Raw genomic sequence first — 18826 nt, forward strand, 5'->3', positions numbered from 1 at the left:
GTTGTTTTATCACAGATATGAAAACATGGAGCAGGGGAGATGAAGAAGATGAAGCGAGTGTCCTTGCCTGTAAAATTCAAATGTAAAACAAATATGGAGGTGAGTAGGAGTTACAGGTCTACAGCTGGTTTGTGACAGAGAAGGAAGGATCTGGAGACTTTGCTTTTTGTTCCAGTTTGGATGCAAGCAGCAGCTCTTTGGCTGTCTTTGTAGGTTCATACTCAACTTTCTCACTTGGCAGAAACTCCAAGTTTGGTTTTTGTTTGTGGGGGAAGAACAGGAAAATGTATTTAACTGGGATTATTTTAATTGTGCAAGATGTATGCACACCATGACGTTAGTAAAGCTCAATGAGTGCTTGGACTGCCCGCTTGTCATTTATTCAATTCTGCATAAAGCAATCAATGTTCATAAGAAATAGAGTAACAATTTTCATTTTTGAGGTACAGCAAAGGAGGTGGAAAAAATTCAAGAAGCTCGAGTTATGTTAAGCCTGATATTTCTGTGGTTACTTAGGGTTTTTTAAATGAAATATTGTAGACAGTATTGACTTATGTTAGCTCATAATTCTAGCCTCAACTAGTTCTAAATCTAATGCTGGATGCAAATTAGAACCAAGTTGCATAAATTTCTAGAAACCAGATATTATTTTAGAAATAAAATACTGTTCTTCAGGCTTGGATGGATTAATCTTTTAATGATTGTGTTGTATTTATGATAATCTTTGTGTTCTCTTTTTTTTTCAGATCACAATGGAAAGAGGCAACAATATGGGAATAATTTTTCCTTCAAACTGGAAGACACAGTGGCTTATGCCACAAATGAAATAAATTTCACAGGAGAAGAAACCATTACGGCCTGGCTCACCTTACAGTGGAATCACAGCGATGTTAGCAGGAGTGTGACTGACATGAGAGCAAGTTCTCCCAACAGCTCAATCAAAATGGGCTCATTTTTAGCCTGAATTCCTCCTGCGTCAGGCTCCCACCACTCTGTGCTGCTGTGTCCTTACTGATAGATCAAGAAATCATTAGTAATTACAAATCTGACTCAATGTAAACCAGTATGCCTGGCAACCAGGGAACCTCCTTAGACCTTCTTTTGTCTTGTGCTGCTTTGTGACTCTGAGCCCAAAAACAAAATCTGGAATTCTTTCTCAGCATTGTGCAGACTATGTAGATTGCAAACTGGAGAACCAAAGGGTCACCTGCAGCAGGTGACACAGGGACACATCCAGGTGGGCTTGGAATGTGTCCAGAGACCTGGACCCAGCCATGCCCTCCCTGGGCAGCTGCTCCATTGCTCTGGCACCCTCCATGAAGAGAAGCTGCTCCTCTTGTTGAGGTAAAACTCCTAATGTTTTACTTTACGCCATAAACATGGTTTATCACATCCCAACTCTTAGCCTGACACAGGCCACCTTGAACTCTGCCAGGCTTGAGCAGAGCCGTTCCCTGGGGCTGAATTGGGATTAATTATCACCTAATGGCTGTTTGTCCCCTGACATTTAATTGTCTGGTTTGTGTGTCCTTCAGGATGCAGCAGATCCTGTTAAAAATGACCAGATAATACTAGCTTTCATATTTATGTATTAGCTTTTGCATGTTATTGATTTTAAGTATTCTTTTTAGCTGCTTGTTAATATGATATAATCAGCTTAAGTATTGCTCACAGACATAGTAGTGTGATGAATATAATATCTATGTAGTGCTTATAAAAATAATAGTGTGATGAATGCATTGTACTACTGACCTTAGCAAAACATAAGATGTGAAAAGGCTTTTGTGTAACCAAGAACAGTGTCAGGCCATCCACTGACTGACCCCTCCAAGTGATAAGATAACCATGCCACAAGCCAGAGGATAATTAGAGAATACCATGTTATTTTTAAGGAGGACCCACTAAATCCTTCTCAGAGGATGTTAAACAGCAGGATGGAGACACAAGAAGATATAAAATATATTGACCTCATGCACAGGATCTCATGGGAGTGTGAAGAAGCCAAAGGAATTCCCAAAACCTCAGAAAGTTTGGAAGAATGTTTGAATAATATATGAAACACATGAATATGCAGTGATGTAACTGTATAAAGAAAACACTGTCTGTACGTACTGGTGTGTTCTTTGGCCAGGAGCACCCCAGCGCTGGATTTTTCTCTTACTTTATCCCATTTTAAGCTTTACAAAAATTCTTTATCCTGAACTCCATTTCTTGCAATCTGAAGCATGTGGAAAATGATGCTGCACAAAGCCAGTGTCCTGGAAGAAGACAGCAGAGTCCTGCAAGATTCAATTTATTGGAGTAAAGGGAGAGAACCCACTGCACCATTCCCCTGTGGAGTCTCTCGGAGAGCACACATACTCCTTTAATCCCAAACTCCCTGCCGCAGGTTGCCTGCTGTCCTTTCCCCAGTGGCCGAAGCACTAGGAAGGTACAGCCTTCGGCATATTCCTACCTGAACTTGGATCCTCCTGCATCGTGCATTGTATGACCACTAAAACTAGCTTTAAGCCCCTCCCTAGATGAAGAAGTTAATACTTGTAAATCTATTAAGCCTGCACATTTTTCCTAGAGTTCAAAAGCCCAGGCTGGCCTTGATTCTGCAACAAACATGGCCTGCACACCCACCCTCCCAGAACCTGCCAGGCCCGTTCGGAACGAGTCGCTGTGAGGGCACTCGCAGCCCTTTCCCCTCACATGGAAACACCAGCCTATGACCAGCAGAGCACTGTCCATTTCTCATCACATGGAAATCACTGCCACTTACCAGCAGAACAGGATCCCTTTCCCCTCCCTCACGTGGAAACCACAGCCTCTGATAAGGAGAGCAGTGTCCCTTTCCCCTCACAAGGAAACCACAGCCTCTGACCACCATAGCAGCGTCCCTCTCCCCTCACAGGGAAACCACCGCCTCTGACCCACAGAGCACTGTCCCTTTCTCCCCACACGGAAATCAATGCCTATGACAAGCAGAGCAGTGTCCCTTTCCCCTCACGCGGAAACCATCACCTCTGACAAGCAGTGTCCCTTTCCCCTGCCTCACACGGAAACCACCGCCTCTGATAAGCAAAGCAGCGTCCCTCTCCCCTCAATGGAAACCATCACCTCTGACAAGAAGAGCTCTGTCTCTTTCTCCTCACGATGAAACCCCCGCCGCTGACCAGCAGAGTAGTGTCCCTTTCCCCTCACACGGAAATCTCCGCCGCTGACAAGCAGAGCAGTGTCCCTTTTTCCCTCCCTCACACATAAACCATCGCCTCTGACAAGAAGAGCACTGTCTCTTTCTCCTCACGATGAAACCACAGCCTCTGACCAGCAGAGCAGCGTCCCTTTCCACTCACACGGAAACCCCCACCTCTGACCAGCAGAGCACTGTCCCTTTCCTCTCCCTCACAATGAAACCACAGTCTCTAACAAGCACAGCACTGTCCCGTTCTCTCACACCCTCTCCGCTACCGAACACCACGCACCGTCCCGTGACGTCACGCGTCTCGCCCCACCCCACCCGTGACGCGCCCCGCCCCGTGACGCCAGGCGGCGCGCGCAGCCTGCCGGGAGGCGATTGGCCGGCGGGCGGCGCGTTCCCATCGTGCCCCGCGGGACCCGTTGCGCCTCCCCCGCGGCGGCGGCGCGGCCCGAGCCCGTCCCGGCCCTTCCCGGCGCTGCCCGGCCCGGCGCGAGGAGCCCCGCGGGAGCGCCCCCGCCCGCCCCGCCATGCCCCCCAAGAAGCAGCAGCAGCCGGCGGGGGGCAGCAAGAAGGCGGACCAGAAGAAGAAGGAGAAGATCATCGAGGTGAGCAGGCCCAGGCCGCGGCCTCTCGCTGGGCCCCGCCGCTCCCTGCGGCCTCCCGGCGGCGGCCCGGGGAGGGATCGCGGGGCCGGGAGCGCTCTGTGCCCGGGGAGGCGCTGATCGCACGCAGCTCTGGCCGGGACACTGCCCGAGCTGTGCTGCGCCTGAACGTGATGTGACAGCCCTGATGTTCTGTGCTTTTTTTCCTCGCCCTTTCCCGCGTGCATCCCGGTGTGCTGTGTGTGCCCAGAGTCCGGCTGGCTGGGCTGTAGGTCTGTGCTCTTGCTGTAGGACCAGATCTCTCCTGAGATCGCTTCACACCTTAAGGATTCCTTGGTTCCTTGCTCAGATTGCCGTGGGTTCTGTTACAATTTGACCGGATCGAAAAAAAAGCAAAACCCAACCTGCTGGAGGGGTGTGTGTGTTTGTCTATGCTGTGTGTCTGAATTTATGCGGACAGTACAAGCAGGGTAGTTACAGAAATTTAAATATCTCCCTGAATTATTGGCGTGAAGGATGGTGCTCGGGTGAAATTCCCGTGTAATGAGTGTGTTCCTTTAAATCTGGGGTTGTGGGTTGTTGTTTTTGTGGTTTTTGGAAAGGTCAGGTTAGAGCAGTTGGCCTTGTGTTTTCCTGACATTGGAGTTCCTGAGGTTCTTGCTGAATGCAGCTGCCCTGGAAAAATTCTGCTTTTTATTACAAAGAAGTGTAGCTGAAAGGGGAGGAAGTGGCATTAATTGTTAGCTATAGATTCTTATATAAATCAAATACACAGGGATTATATTTTCCTTTCTGTACTTACAGTAGAAATCAAGTGTGTAAATAATAAATTTTCTTTCCTATCTTAATTGTTTTGACTTCTCCAGTTAGCACCAAGTAACACAGGGAGCATGTTGTAAGTTAAACCAGCATGAGTCTGGAAACTTGGACCTGTTTATTTTGTAATTAATTTGTAATATGCTTTTGGATTGTTTGACTTCCACAACCATATTTGCACTGAGCTGTTTTCACTGGATGAACATCTGTTACTTTTTCCTTCAAGGAGGAAAATGTTGGTATCAAATCAAAGGCATGGATAAGTTCTTAAGGCAGGTATTTCAGTTACAAAAAATAATTTCTGCCTCAGCAACTCATGTGAAAATAAGCTGGGGTTTTGGGGGCTTTTTATGAATTTGTTTTCATAGGTTTGGTATAGAAATGTCTCCTTAACAATAAAGCTGAAGACACAGAGTAACAATTGATTTAGGCAGTAAGCAGAAACTTCAAACAATTGATTCTGGGAAGTAGAGACACCTGTCCAGACCTGATGTAGGATAAAGACTTAACTTCAGATTGGTACAATTGGAAAAGAAAAAGCTCCCAATACTTGAAAATAAAAAGTGACATGTCACATGTGGTAATAGAAGAGTGATGTGTGTTATATAGGTGCCTGTGTGAATAGTTGAAGGTAGAAGTAATGAGTGATTTCAGGTAGATAGAAGAGAAACCAGCAGTAGTTGTGGTTAATCAGTTGTCCTGTTTTCCCCAGCTGTTCCTTGGGTATCTCCAGTACCATCTGGTCCTGCTGCCCTGAGAGGCCTGAGAGTGCTGTGTGTCCCCTCTCACACTGATACCAGGCACGAGGAGCTCTGCTGGTAAAAGCAAGAGCTCACACAAGGGCCACGTTCAGCAGGGAATGCTGAAAAGCCACTTCTGAACATGATAGGAAAGTCTAAATTTTGTCCCTACCACTTCTTGCTTTACTTGTGTTGCTTGAGGAAACAATCTGTGTTTTACTGAAACCTGAGAGAAGTGGTAAGGGTGGGGTTTCTGTTGTGTTGGTGGTTTTGTTTTGTTTTGTTTTGTTTTAATTAATATGGCTGTGTTTATCTCTTGATTTAGGACAAAACATTTGGCCTAAAGAATAAAAAAGGTGCAAAGCAGCAGAAGTTCATCAAGGCTGTGACTCACCAGGTTAAGTTTGGTCAGCAGAATCCACGGCAGGTAAGTGTTTATTGTGGAATGATTTCCCTCTGTACAGATGGTCAGGAACTGAGGGAGGAGACAGTTGAGCTGTTCCTTGCCTCCTGTGAGTGGCACAGATCTTGCTAACAGTTGTTGTGCACATCTTGTCTAGCTGTAAATTATATGCCTGTGTTAAGCTAGTACAGAGTATGGGGGTTTGTTGGTTTTTAGTTTGTTGTTTGGTTGGCTTTTGTTGTGAGAAAAGAGCTGCATCCCATCCAAACTCAACTAGTCAAATTTGTCTCCACAGTGTTCTGATGGTAGCAGAATTCAGTTTAAGGTAAACCTGAAATGAAATTGTGGATACTGGCTGTCAGCAAAGTACAGTTGCACCTTCTTTCTCTTTTTTATCTTTAATTCCCACCTTATTTGAGAAATAGTGAGCAATTAAAATTAACAAGAGTTGTTACTAAAACTGGAATTGAGGTAAGATAGAAGTATTAATCTATATGTTCTCATTCTTCTACTTACAGAAGTATTTATAACAATTTTGAAAGGACACAAGTCTGTCAAGTCTCCATCTATTTGGTGAACTCTTTGATCAAAAAACCTGAAATTTTGAGCTGCTGTGTGCAAGTTGGCTCTTCTGTACTATGAAATAAAATGAGATACAATGTTTACATTATACTCAGTCAGAAAGCATGGATTTCATGGAAATTATCCAGGTCTCTTATTCCTAGCTGTTACATATTTACACAGCTTTCTGTCCTATGAATAAGCCTGTAAAATAATAACATTTGCATTAGTTCAGTTCATGATGTCATGGTACATTTCTTGCATAACAAGAATGAGCTAGCATGGAAAGCCCAGCTTGAAGAGTAAAGTTGGTATTTGGGTCATTAAATCTAATAATTTTTATTTTTGTTGTAGAAAATACTCCTTGATGTCACTTCAAAAACATTGGTGTTATTCAAACAGTTCTAAAACTTGTATATGAAATCCCTTGATCTGTGGCATGTGTACAAATACCACTATGTAAAATAGCCAGCCTAAAATAATGTTATTTCTCAAATGCTGTTTGAGTGTTGGATGTCAGGATCAAATTTTTAAACCTGATTACACCTCTCTTACTTTATGGAATAGCTTTCAGTTGGATTGTCCCTGAGAAAGAACTTTTTAAACCAATTTCCCTCATGTCAGGAGATTAAAATGGAATTGCTGTTAGAGCTTTAGCTTTGGTGGTGGGGATTTTTGTTTTGTTTTCTTTTTTTTGTTCCTTTTTTGATTTGTTATGGTTTCTTTGGGTTTTTTGTTTCCTGTATTTTGAGGGGTTTTGTTTGTTTTTTGTTGGTTTGTTGGGTTTTTTTAGGACAAGCTTCATCTTCAAGCATTTAGAGCTCTGAAGAGAAACAAAAGCACTCTTAAAGTACAATTTTCTGTAGTTGACATGTGTGGGTCTGTGTGTTATTTAGAATAGCATTTGTGAACTTTTACTAGGAAAACTAGCCAAGCTCTTAATTACTTGTTAAAACACTTTGGTGCATTTTTGCCAAGTTCATCATAAGATCAAAGCTCCTTTTTTAATATTACGCTGTGGTTTAGAAAATGAAAATAAAACCACATCCTTGTTTGTGGTGTTGGTGTCACTGGCTTCCCATAAGGACCAGAGGCAAATAAGCACAGAATCCTTAAGGGCAGAGATGACCTCTAAGATCATTGAGTCCAGCCATTAACCCAGCACTAAGCCATGTTTCCAAATACCACATCTACACATTTTGAGCACTTCTAGGGATGGTGAGTCCACCAATGCTTGACACACCCTTTCAGTGATGAAATGTTTCATAAAATCTCATCTAAACATTGTCTGGGGTAACTTGAGACCATTGCCTCTTATCCTTTCACTTGTTACCTTGAAAAAGGTATGGAGGTAAGATAAGTTACCTTGAAAAAGAGATGGAGCCCCACCTTGCTAAATCTTCCTTTCATATCTGATCTAAGAATGTTTCTCCCATGTCCTCTTTCATGTGTTTTCATCCCACTTTTGTATAGACACACACCTGCTCTGGTTTATCCAAAGAAAGATGAGGCAGAGTCAGGTTTTTTTTTTGTTACACATGCAGTTTTCCTTCCCTGGAGGATCTTGTTTTCCTGTCTTTGGTCCTTAATTAAGGAATGAAACATTCATATGTTGAGTTGATTCAAATTGAAATAATGTTCAAAAAGCACTTCCAACTTCTGTGGACAGTTTTCCTTGCATTTCTACCTGTTGTATAGATCAGAAGAAAGTGCAAAGCAACATATAAGGGACTCAAGAGAGGCTTTTTTGTGCAGATCTGGAAGTAGTTGCACTGCAAAAAGAGAAGTTTCAGTGCCTCTCAGTGGCTTTCCTGCCTGTGAAGGTGCAGTAGGGGTCACTGTGACACTGAAGGTACCTCCCAGCACTCTCCTCTCTGGCAGATTTACTTTGCTAAATACTTTGCTGTCCCTCCTGTGGAACAGGTCAGTACAGGGCACCAGCTGCACACCCAGGAGCAGCGATTCTGAGCCTTGTAGGCATCACAAGTTCCTTCATTCCTGCCCTTGTAAACTGATTTTGAATGATTGGCTATTTTAGTGTGCAGTTTGTGTGAAGCGAGTCCTGGCATCCTGCTTTTCTCTTTATAGGTTGCTCAATCAGAAAGTGAGAAGAAATTAAAGAAAGAAGATAAGAAAAAGGAATTACAAGAATTAAATGAGCTCTTCAAGCCTGTGGTTGCTGCACAGAAAATTAGCAAAGGTATGACTAATGGATTTCTCCTCATTCATATTTTCTTATTCATATAGCTACTTAAGGTATAATAACCCTTCAAAAACACCAGTTGTTATTTTAATGAAGTAGATGTGACTATTTCCTTCTCCATCTAGTGTGCCAAGTAGTTTGTCAGTCTTGACTTGACATTGTTTTGGGAAGTCCTCTGGGGTCAGCAAATCATTAGAATATCAAAAGCCACATTGATGTTGGTCAGCACAGCTGAAGATACTTGGCTGTTATCTGATTCATCAGTTAGATACTTCTGGATGTGTGGCATGATTTTTGTGTGTTTGTGATGGTATTCAAAACAGCCTGTATTCCCAGCGAAGTGTGAACATCCAGAGAAACAGCGTAAGATCATAACTGTTGTCTTAACAGAAGAATTGTACTCAGAGCAGTAAATACTTTCCACTTACTTGTATCTGACCCCATAATTAGCAGTAGCATTTGGTTTGGGTCTCTCTTGAGCTTGTTATTGAGCAAACAAATTTTGTGATGTTACCATGTTTTTACTGACCTATCTTCTGGAGTTTATGTGCAATAATTTTTGACAAAAGAAGTGTGATTTTCATATATTTAAAGTATATATTTTCATTCTGTACTTATCCTCGATATTCTCAAAATTTCTAATATATAACTTTTGCTTAAAAACAGTATTAAAATATAAAAACTTCCTTCACTCAGGTGCTGACCCAAAATCTGTAGTTTGTGCTTTCTTCAAGCAAGGCCAGTGCACTAAAGGAGACAAGTGCAAGTTTTCTCATGATTTGTCCTTGGAAAGGAAGTGTGAAAAGCGAAGTGTCTACATTGATGCTAGAGATGAAGACCTTGAGAAAGGTATGATAATTGTACAAATTTACTGCTAACCTATTCTGAAACTGGAATTTAAAGATTAAATAATGTCTTCTGTATTGTGGTTATGATCCTGAAGAACAGTGGCTATGGCAGTGTCATGTGTTCTGTCATATAAGTTGCAAGTTGAGCAGTATTTGACCTTTTTGCAGTTACTGTTTCCCTCTTAAGTTCTGTAGAAGGGAAACGGGGAAGTACAATGAGCAGCCAGAATTGCCTTCCAGAACTGCTACTGGTGTTTGGCCAGATGTGCACAGTTCTGCATTCAGGGGTACTTGGGAATGTTTTCTGTGACTTTATCTCCCCAAATGACTTGTTGGCTAAGTAATCTGGATTTTACTTTTACTTAGCAGGGATTAGAGATTTTACAGAACTTGGGTTTTTTTCATATTTCCTTAGTTTTAGTCTTTTATTTGAATTTTAGCCTCTGTCACCCTAAATGTATCTGATGGGATCCCACAGACTCACTGCTAATGTTGTCATTGGTGATTTGCTTCTTTTGGTGGAAGCTTCTTTTCACTTTAACGCAGATAATTTGGTATTATCTCTTTCAAGCCTGCAGTTAGGTTAGCTATATTTCTGGATATTGCCATCCAACTTTCTCTTTTGTTCAGTTGTCTTGTTTTTCTTCTTTTCCCTTGTACACACTCAATACTGTGCAAATGGAATGACACATTATTGAGTGTTTAACTGAAACACACTTTATGCATTTCAAAATTAAAATCTCTAGGGCTTTTGAGGTAATTGTCTTTAGAGTGGCATAGGAGAGTTTGAAAACAGTATTTTAAGAACCTAAATTTATTTTCCCTAGAATAAGCTACTTAAAATGTAGGAATTGTATATTAAAACTGTTACTGGGCAGAAAAGCAGCTTGCTGGCAATGTTCAATATTTGGATTTTTCTGTGAAACCATTCTGTTGTCTTTTTCTAGATACAATGGACAACTGGGATGAGAAGAAGCTGGAAGAAGTGGTGAACAAGAAGCATGGTGAGGCGGAAAAGAAAAAACCCAAAACCCAAATAGTATGTCTTCTTTTATTTTTTTTATGACTTTTTTTTTAAATTGAGCTCTACTAGAAGAAATTACATGCAGTGCAGTCTGGCATTAGATGTATTTTGTCATGATGTAAAAATTTAGAATGGAATATTATAATGATTTTCTGAGTAGACAGCTAGCCTGATAGTATTTCTTGTTATATCTTTAAAAATTAAGAAAACAAAACCACAACCCAACAGCTCTTTTCAATCCATAAAAAGTTTTCTCATGTACATTACAAATGGATAGTAGGTGAAGTGCTGCATAGAAATGCTAAAGGTTTCAGCAGTATATCTAATACATCCTAATTGCTTAGAAAACCCAAGTATTGTGATCAGTGAAATCTGTTATTGCAGTGACTGAGATATGTATTGACTTATTTATGTACTGGGTGACATACAAGCATTATAAGCTTTTGCATTTTCACCTAATTAATGGATTGAGAGTAATTTGTAATTTCTGGGCTCTAAGTTCAACAATATTTTTTAGTTCTGCACTAAATGGCATAGTGGGTTAATCCCTTTTTCATTCTTAGGGACTATGTCTCCTCATTTTTAATACCAGTAATTAAATAGTCTGTTGCTACAGCCTAAATTTGCAAAAGTTAAACATTGCTGTGGCTAAATATAAACTATGAATTGCTTGTTAAAGGTCCTAGGATGGCATCTTTACCTCAAGATCCAGAGCTGGAAGGTTTACCAACATGTGAGGCAGATGCAATTTGTGTTGTTGAAAACTGCACCAGTGTTGGTGAGCAGAAAGAGGTGTGCTGCTGGATTTACAGAAGTGCAGAGTTGCCAGTCTTCTTCCATCTTGTCTCTTTTAATTGGGATCATCTTGAGGGACAAAAAGCTGTTGCCCACATGAGTTTTAGATACTCAGTTGCACTACTTTGTTTACTGTTTTTAGTAGCAATGTATTTCAGGTGTTCCTTCTGTTCTGGGCACAGCTGACTCAGAATGACTGAACTTCTGACATGGAGTGGGAAAGAGGACGCAGTGCTGACAACCACTGTTTTTGTACAGGTCTGCAAATACTTCCTTGATGCCATTGAAAACAACAAATACGGATGGTTTTGGGTCTGTCCAGGTGGAGGAGACAACTGTATGTATCGCCATGCCCTCCCTCCAGGCTTTGTATTAAAGAAAGACAAAAAGAAGGAAGAAAAGCAAGATGAAATTTCATTAGAAGATCTAATAGAAAAAGAGGTAAAGTTGTTAGGTATTTTTTGGTGGTAGTTGTTTTCATTACTCTGAAGAGACTCGTAAAAGATTTGTTGATTCATGATAAAAAACTATTAGATGTTTTTAGAGCTGAATGAGCTAGGATGCATAGCATTGATTCATGGTTTTGTTTAGAAACTATTACCTAGTGAATAGAATTAACTAGGGCTGCATGCTTAGTGCAGCTGTTGCTTACCCTTTTTTAGGAGGCTTCTATTTCTTAGCTGCTGTTTCTCATTTATCCATTACAACTGCTTCTGTGGCTTTTCTCATCCCCAGCTCAGTGTCTCTTTAGCCCTCCCTTAACTCTCTAATGAGGCACTAACAGCAAGAGCACAAGGCCTTCTGAAGGGGTTGCTGCTCTGCTTCTTTCTGTCACCATTGCTTGGCAGTGTCACTTGAGCAGGGCTGAGCTCTTTTCTTTCCTTTATTTTCTCCTCCACTTTTCCTATTGATTTTCATTCCAACTCCTCTCACTAACTGGAAAATCCCATGTTCAGTCAAATGTTAAGAAGGTGATGCATGTTTAACAGTGTAAGAGTCTCAAGAGAAACTTGGAAAGAAATGTTTTCAATTAGTTTCTAGAAAAGAGTAATTAAATATCCAGTTTGTTATAGCCTTTGGAAAGAATTTCTAGCATTAATCAGTCTCTTTTCTGGACAGCGTGCTGCCTTAGGACCAAATGTTACCAAAATTACTCTAGAGTGTTTTATTGCATGGAAGAGAAGAAAAAGACAAGAAAAAATTGATAAGGCTGAGCAAGATATGGAGAGGAGGAAAGCAGATTTTAAAGCTGGCAAAGCATTGGTGGTAAGTTTTACAGTCCAATTCTTACTGTAAGAAGAGCAAGTAAATAAAGTTTTGTGAAGAGGTAGCTGGCCTGAAATTGTTTTGCTTATTATTATTGTGTGTCATTTTTGTTTCCTTTTTTTGTGTGTGGTTTTTTGTAAGCAATATAAATTGCATGAAGTGATAACTGAGGGATTTTTTGCTGTGGATAGATCAGTGGACGTGAGGTGTTTGAGTTCCGGCCAGAGCTGGTTGATGCCGATGATGAAGAAGCAGATGACACCCGTTATGTCCAAGGAGCAGGAGATGATGATGAGGTAAAGGAAACAGGATTAAATCAAGAAATGTTTTAATTGCCTTCAAGTTTGAAAAATGTCAGTTTGAAAGCCCTTACAATGAAATTAATAGGCTTGGTTTTTTATACTGCCACAGAGTATATTTTATCAGAGGGTTGTTGAAGGTGACAAATGTTGTAGACATCTTGCAGAAGTGAGGATTTTTGTGGAAAGGTAATTCATGTAGAGCATCTTGGTTTATTTTCCAGACAGAAGACCCTGTGTGCATAAATGATGTAGATTTGAACCTGTATGTCCCCAAGGCAGTGGAGGAGACTGGTATTACAGTGGCTAGTCCAGAGAGATTCAGCACATACACTTCAGTAGAAAAAGATGGTAAGTTGTTATTTTGTCCAGCCTGTTTTCATAGGTGATTATCCAGCCTTGCATATTAACCAGGTACATGCAATTTGGCCAGTATAAATCTGTGTGAATTTCAAATAAAATAGCTTGTTCGTAGTTTCAAAATTTGGAAGCATGTTTAGTAGGATTGTGAATTCAGTTGGTGATTAAGAAACTTGTGACACTGAAATGCCTAAGAATTATGTTTATTTTCAGATAATAAATTAAATGAAGCTTCTGGTGGTGATATAAACAGCAGCGAGCAAAATGATTTAGATGAAGATAATGATGGAGATGGGGAATTGGAAAATGGAGTCATTGATGCAGTTCCAGTTGATGAAAATCTCTTTACTGGAGAGGACTTGGATGAACTAGAAGAAGAACTAAACACTCTTGATTTAGAAGAATGAACTAAAAAGCTCCAGTGAGGAATTAAACCTATGTGAAAACTGACTACATTTTTTTCTCCTTTTTGAATAGAATTCTTAAACAAGATGTTTATGGTTATGCAGCTGAATATGATGGGCACGTGATATACCAGGAATGTTTTCCTTCAATCTCATCTACTCCAGTCTTGGCTATGCTCACAGTAAAACGTTCAGAGTAGTTCAGAATTACCCAACAGCTGAATTTGCAGACAGTGAGATTAAAACTTCCAACTAAGAGTAGGAAGTGTAACTGCTTTGCCAGTATGCAAGTGGGCAGTTCGACATCAGGTGCAGTACAAAAATCCAAGTATACATTCTTCACAAAAAAAAGCATTTTTATTAGTGATTGTGTTGATTTAGAAACTGCCTGAAGTGGTTTTTAGGCAGGGTACTCTAATGGAGCTGATGCAGATTATGCTTCTTTAAGTGGTGATTAGCTTTATTTGATCAGCTGGATACTGAAGATTGTGAACTGATGTTTCATACAATACCAGTACAGTGCCCTCTGTTTAAAATGTTTTAAACTTTCCCACCACCTTTTGCCAATAAATCTGTAAATAAAAATCATCAACTTTAAAACACCTGTGTTGATTTTTCTCTGCTAAGTAAGGATATCATACCAAACTGTTAAGAGCTGGATTTTCTAATAGAGTGGTAGCTGTTTTTCTCTGCAGTCTTGATACAGAAGTGATGGTGTTGGCTTCATTACATTTGGGCTACCTGCCATTACAGCCTTTTTGTCTGCTCTTGATGCAGTGTAAAATTCAGCAGCCAGCTTTTCTCCCTTGCTGTTCTTATTCCCTGCCCACCCATTAGCTGATGTAATACCTGCTATACACCACTGACTGCTGTTCCAGCCTCATTCTCTCCCCACTGTCTTCTGTAGATTAGTGAAGACCTCAGGCTCTGCAGAGCAGGGATGTTACAGTCCAAAACATGCCTGTCATCCCTTTGGTGTCCTCTAGATAACAGCAAGTTGTGCAGGGGTAAGTTGCCTCAGGTGCTGTACCCTGCAGACTGCACTTCATTTGAGTCAGTCTGTCCTTTTCCAGTGGATTGAGTGTCTGCCACAAGGATTTCTCAGCAGTGGTGCTTTTCCAGGGGGCTGCTCCTCCTTGCCATACTCCTGCTGTACTGATGAAACCCTTTGTATTGATTTTTCTAAAGCTCTTAAATCACTACTTCCAGAACCAGTGAGAGTTATGGCATTGTTAGTGAGTTTTCCCAAACTGCTTTGGGGTGGTGATATTAGCTTTACTGGTTATTTCTGGCGCTGCTGAATTGACTCTTGTTGCTATTTCTAAAATAGCAGACTTAGAATTGTTGGCCTTTTTTGGGATCTTTGTGGAATTCGTTTTTTCCTGTAGGAACAAGAAGCAGAGCTTGGGAGAAAGAGGCCTACTGAAATTAACTTTTAAATGTAAGTGACTAAGGAAAAGCTGCACTATCAAATATAAATATTTATTTATGCAGATTTTTCTCCTGTGGCCATAAATAAACAGAGTTGATGGATTATTGTATTATACTGGCCAGCAATAGAATACCTGGCTATCAGGACACTTAAGAATGCAGTTCATTTGAATGTATGTTGCATAATTTTTCAAAGTTGTATATTTTAAATGGGAATAAAAGTAATTTAATCATTATCAAGGAAGAAAATGGCTATGTTTTCTGTCTTAGGCGTTGGTTTATTGTATATAATAACTCGTTTGATAATACTTAGTTGTTTCACTGATTTAAAGAGCTTAAATCTTTGCCAACACTTTTTTCATTTTACTTGAGTTTTACAGTGGATGAATGTCAGGATGAGTTATTAATTAAAACCCTGATGGATGGGCAGAGAGTGCCTGTGTGCCCTTTTGGGTCTAAAAGGATGGTTGTGGTGCACAACTCCTTTGTACAGGTGTCATTTAAACATTCAGACAGTCACCTTGCATAACGCTGAACACCTGTAAGCTGGCTGAATAAAACCTAATTTTCCTAGGCAGTAGCTGTTGACAGAAGACTTCAGGTGGGCAGGAAACAATAGCTGTCCCTGTTTGCTTTTCATTCTTATTTTTCCTCTCTATTTACTCTGGCACAGCTCCTGGCTGGGCTTCCTCTGCCCAGATTTCCCACCATGAAAGCAGGGGAGCATTCAGACTTCTGACAGTGGGGAACCCTCTGCTGCTGCATGTTCCTTCTGCTTTCATAGGCACTGCTAAAAGTTCTTCATTTCTCATTTCAAGAACCTTGCATTTGCAGCTAATGGGGTTCCAGTCAATAAATGCTCAGTTGAAAATGAATGCCAAGGCATTGCTTGGAGAAGATGAATTATTAATGTTCAGGAAATGAGCAGTGATAGAAGGGAGTTCACTTGGATGTGACGTCACTAAGTTGTTCTTACTGATGCACATTTCCTCTGATAAATTACTGGTAATTCCTCTGAAATTTCCTCAGAAATTACTCTGAATAAAGTCAGTGAGTCACTTCTGGAAGAATGAGATATAATCTCAATGCAAAAATAATGGTATCTTCATTTCAGTGACTGCCCAGTCTGTATGGGTCAAAAATGCAGTATTTCACTGTTAAAAGAGCAGGCAGGCTCAGTGCAGGACTCTTGCTGTGTTGAGATCAGGCTATAAAACAACATAAACCAGGTCCGAAACACCTTTGCAACAAATTTGGTCCAGTGTTTGTATCACTCTGTGTTGCTCCTAACTTCCATTTCTCACTAGGTGAGAAATGCAGCTGTGGCCTGAGCAAAACTTGAGGGAACACATTGGTGTAGCCCTGCCTTGAAATCACCTTTGGCACTGGCCATGTGTGTGGACAAAACCAGTTAAAGGTGCTGCAGCAAACCCATGCCTTTGCTTCCTGCTGTTTGCTGTTTTGAGAGTAGAGTGTTGGTTGGTTTTCAATTTTGGTGTGTATTAAAATCCCATTTCAGTCACACAAAAACTGCTTGGGCTGCTGAAACTGGCTAGCTGTAAATTCTTTGAAGTTCTGGCAGTTTTTTAAAGCCTGTGTGATTAAATTTTATGCTTGCCACTGCTTTGTTGCTCACAGCTCCATACCTTTTTTTTTGTAATGAACACTGCTCACAAAGGCCTGGAAAAATATTTAGAATTAACTGCCCAGACTGACCTTAAATATTACATTATCTATGAGTTGTTTGTAATAGAAGTGTTGCCATTTCTTAATGGAAAGTGCTCCCCAACTGTTTTTATCAAAAGGAGGTTTTATTATTGATAAAACTTCACACCAAGCGGTGGTACTTAACTTGGCAATTCAGTACTCTCATAATAGATGGTGTTTGTTTAATATGTTGGTTACAGAAAGAATGTACACATTCAAATCAGTATGTTTTTATTAATGCTTTCTTTCACAGTTTAGTTGGATGGGGAATTACAGCTGTCAAAAACTGTGTTCTGAATGCTGAATTCAAGACATTCTGAATGCTAAATTCTAATTCTTTTGCAATGCTAATGCCCCTTTTAAAAATTACCTGAATATAGTAAGTAATGCAGGCTTAATTTTGGTAAGCTGATATATCTTGCAAATAACATGCTTGGAGGTTTCATAAACATCAGTTGTTATCCCTGTTCCATGTGCTGCCTTGTAAAAACCTACTAGAACTGTAGAATGTTTAAGCAGCTAAACTAAAAATCTTACAAGGCTGGGCCTTTGTTTTCCTCACATGAAATTATTACAGCCCTAAGCTGAGAGGAAGGGATTCTTCTCATATGCAAATCTCACATACATATTCACCTGAAGTGTCTCAGGAGCAATTACCCCCCGAATAATATGAATAAGAATTGGAAGGGAATTGGAAAAATGAGATGCGGGAAGTCCAGAGGAGCTGCAAAAACCCATGTGACAGCAGCTGTGCTGCATCAGACCAAGGGACTGTTAATGACACTCCCAAAATGAGACACCTGAGGAACAAAGAGGTGGCAGAAGGACAGGCCTGTGCACTGCTCAGGAGCACTTCTTTTACAGAGCTTCCAGCAATTCCTAATCTGGAACATTTCCTCTGCTAGATGGAACCTGTGGCGCCTCTCTCTTCAGAGCACATTCCCTCTTTCTCCCTTGAATCCCTCGACTTCCTAACCAACTTCTGGGAACTCAGTAATTCCACACCTCTTACATCTTGTTTGGAACATGACTCCTGCTAGCTTGGGTTCTTCCAGGAAGTCATATCCTGTGCGTTGCTTTGACTTAATGCCAAATAGAGAAGGGTGGTGTAAAAAGAGAAGCTGATGTATTTCACTTGTGAAAAACAGAATATCTTGATGTACTTCAGTGCTAAAAACAGGGGTTTTTTTCAAAATTAGAAGCTTTCTCTTGACATACTTGATTTTTTTGCTGTAAATGGGCTTCTAATAAGCAGAATCTTTTGTGAAACAAATGTTTTGTGAATGAAGTCTTTGCTTCTGGTTAGGTACCAGGTGTATTTTTTTGGAGCTGCGATCACCTGAAGTGCTTTCACTGTGATAAGTGCACAGGACCCTTTTCTTTTTCCCCCACACTGGTATTGCAGGCTTGGAAGTGGCCTTGGCTTTGCCTGTCACACTCACTTCTTCCTTTCAATGGATGCTCTGTCTTTTTACAGAGAGCAGCTGTTGCTGATGTTAGCAATAAGGCCAAGATGTTTTATTCATTTATGATGTTAGAGCCCTAATATGTGACCACAATAGGCTCCTTCATAGCACATTATTGAAATGAATGCCAAAAATAATCAGTTCTTTCAATCACAAAATAGCAGCAGCAGCATCTCATCTGTGTTTAGGGAAAGAGACTCGGAGGTAATCTCTTTATCTTATATTTGTGGTTGAAAATGTAGTGCTGTAATACATTTGGACCTAAATTTGAGCAAGGCTGGCTTAAAACTTTGGGTAACTCAGAGAATGCCTCTATCAGACTTCAGAAATGAGACAGACTCCTAAATTAAAGAAAGAAACCACAGAAAAGAAAGCCTTCAGAAAAGGAAAAAAGCAGAAGCAATACTGAAGGAAAGAGATAAGCAAATTACTGTCGAAGGTTCCCAAGGCAAAACAATGTTCTTTATAGCATGAGCCATTAGGGAAATGTGTTCTGTGGAGGCTGCATCCTTGTGCTTGAATGAAACTATCAGCACATAATATGGATGTAGCACATCTCCAGCAGGAAATCAGCTTGTAACTTTTATTTCTCAAGCCTCTACAATGCATTTTGACAGGATTGCTCTTCTAGGAGAATTTTTTCCCTCCTCATGTTCCACCTCCACTTCTGTTTCATTCCATGGTTTCCCTTCTTGTGCTCTGCACACAAGGCAG

The 18826-nt window shown here is 40.6% G+C and overlaps 1 protein-coding gene across 1 annotated transcript; it reads left to right on the forward strand.

The window, feature by feature from the left end:
* The first annotated feature begins 3662 nt into the window (after positions 1-3662).
* Positions 3663-15175, forward strand: ZC3H15 (zinc finger CCCH-type containing 15). The gene is made up of 10 exons (XM_054277745.1): positions 3663-3792; positions 5671-5772; positions 8398-8509; positions 9209-9361; positions 10308-10399; positions 11438-11620; positions 12299-12445; positions 12637-12741; positions 12969-13095; positions 13318-15175. The coding sequence occupies exons 1-10, from the start codon at positions 3715-3717 to the stop codon at positions 13509-13511; spliced, it is 1293 nt and encodes a 430-aa protein (XP_054133720.1). The 5' UTR covers positions 3663-3714; the 3' UTR covers positions 13512-15175.
* Positions 15176-18826: the final 3651 nt, after the last annotated feature.

Source organism: Melozone crissalis, unplaced genomic scaffold (genome assembly GCF_028551555.1).
Source record: "Melozone crissalis strain CALT ecotype California unplaced genomic scaffold, PUWL_Pcris_2 ptg000023l_1, whole genome shotgun sequence".
Taxonomy (NCBI): Eukaryota; Metazoa; Chordata; class Aves; order Passeriformes; family Passerellidae; genus Melozone; species Melozone crissalis.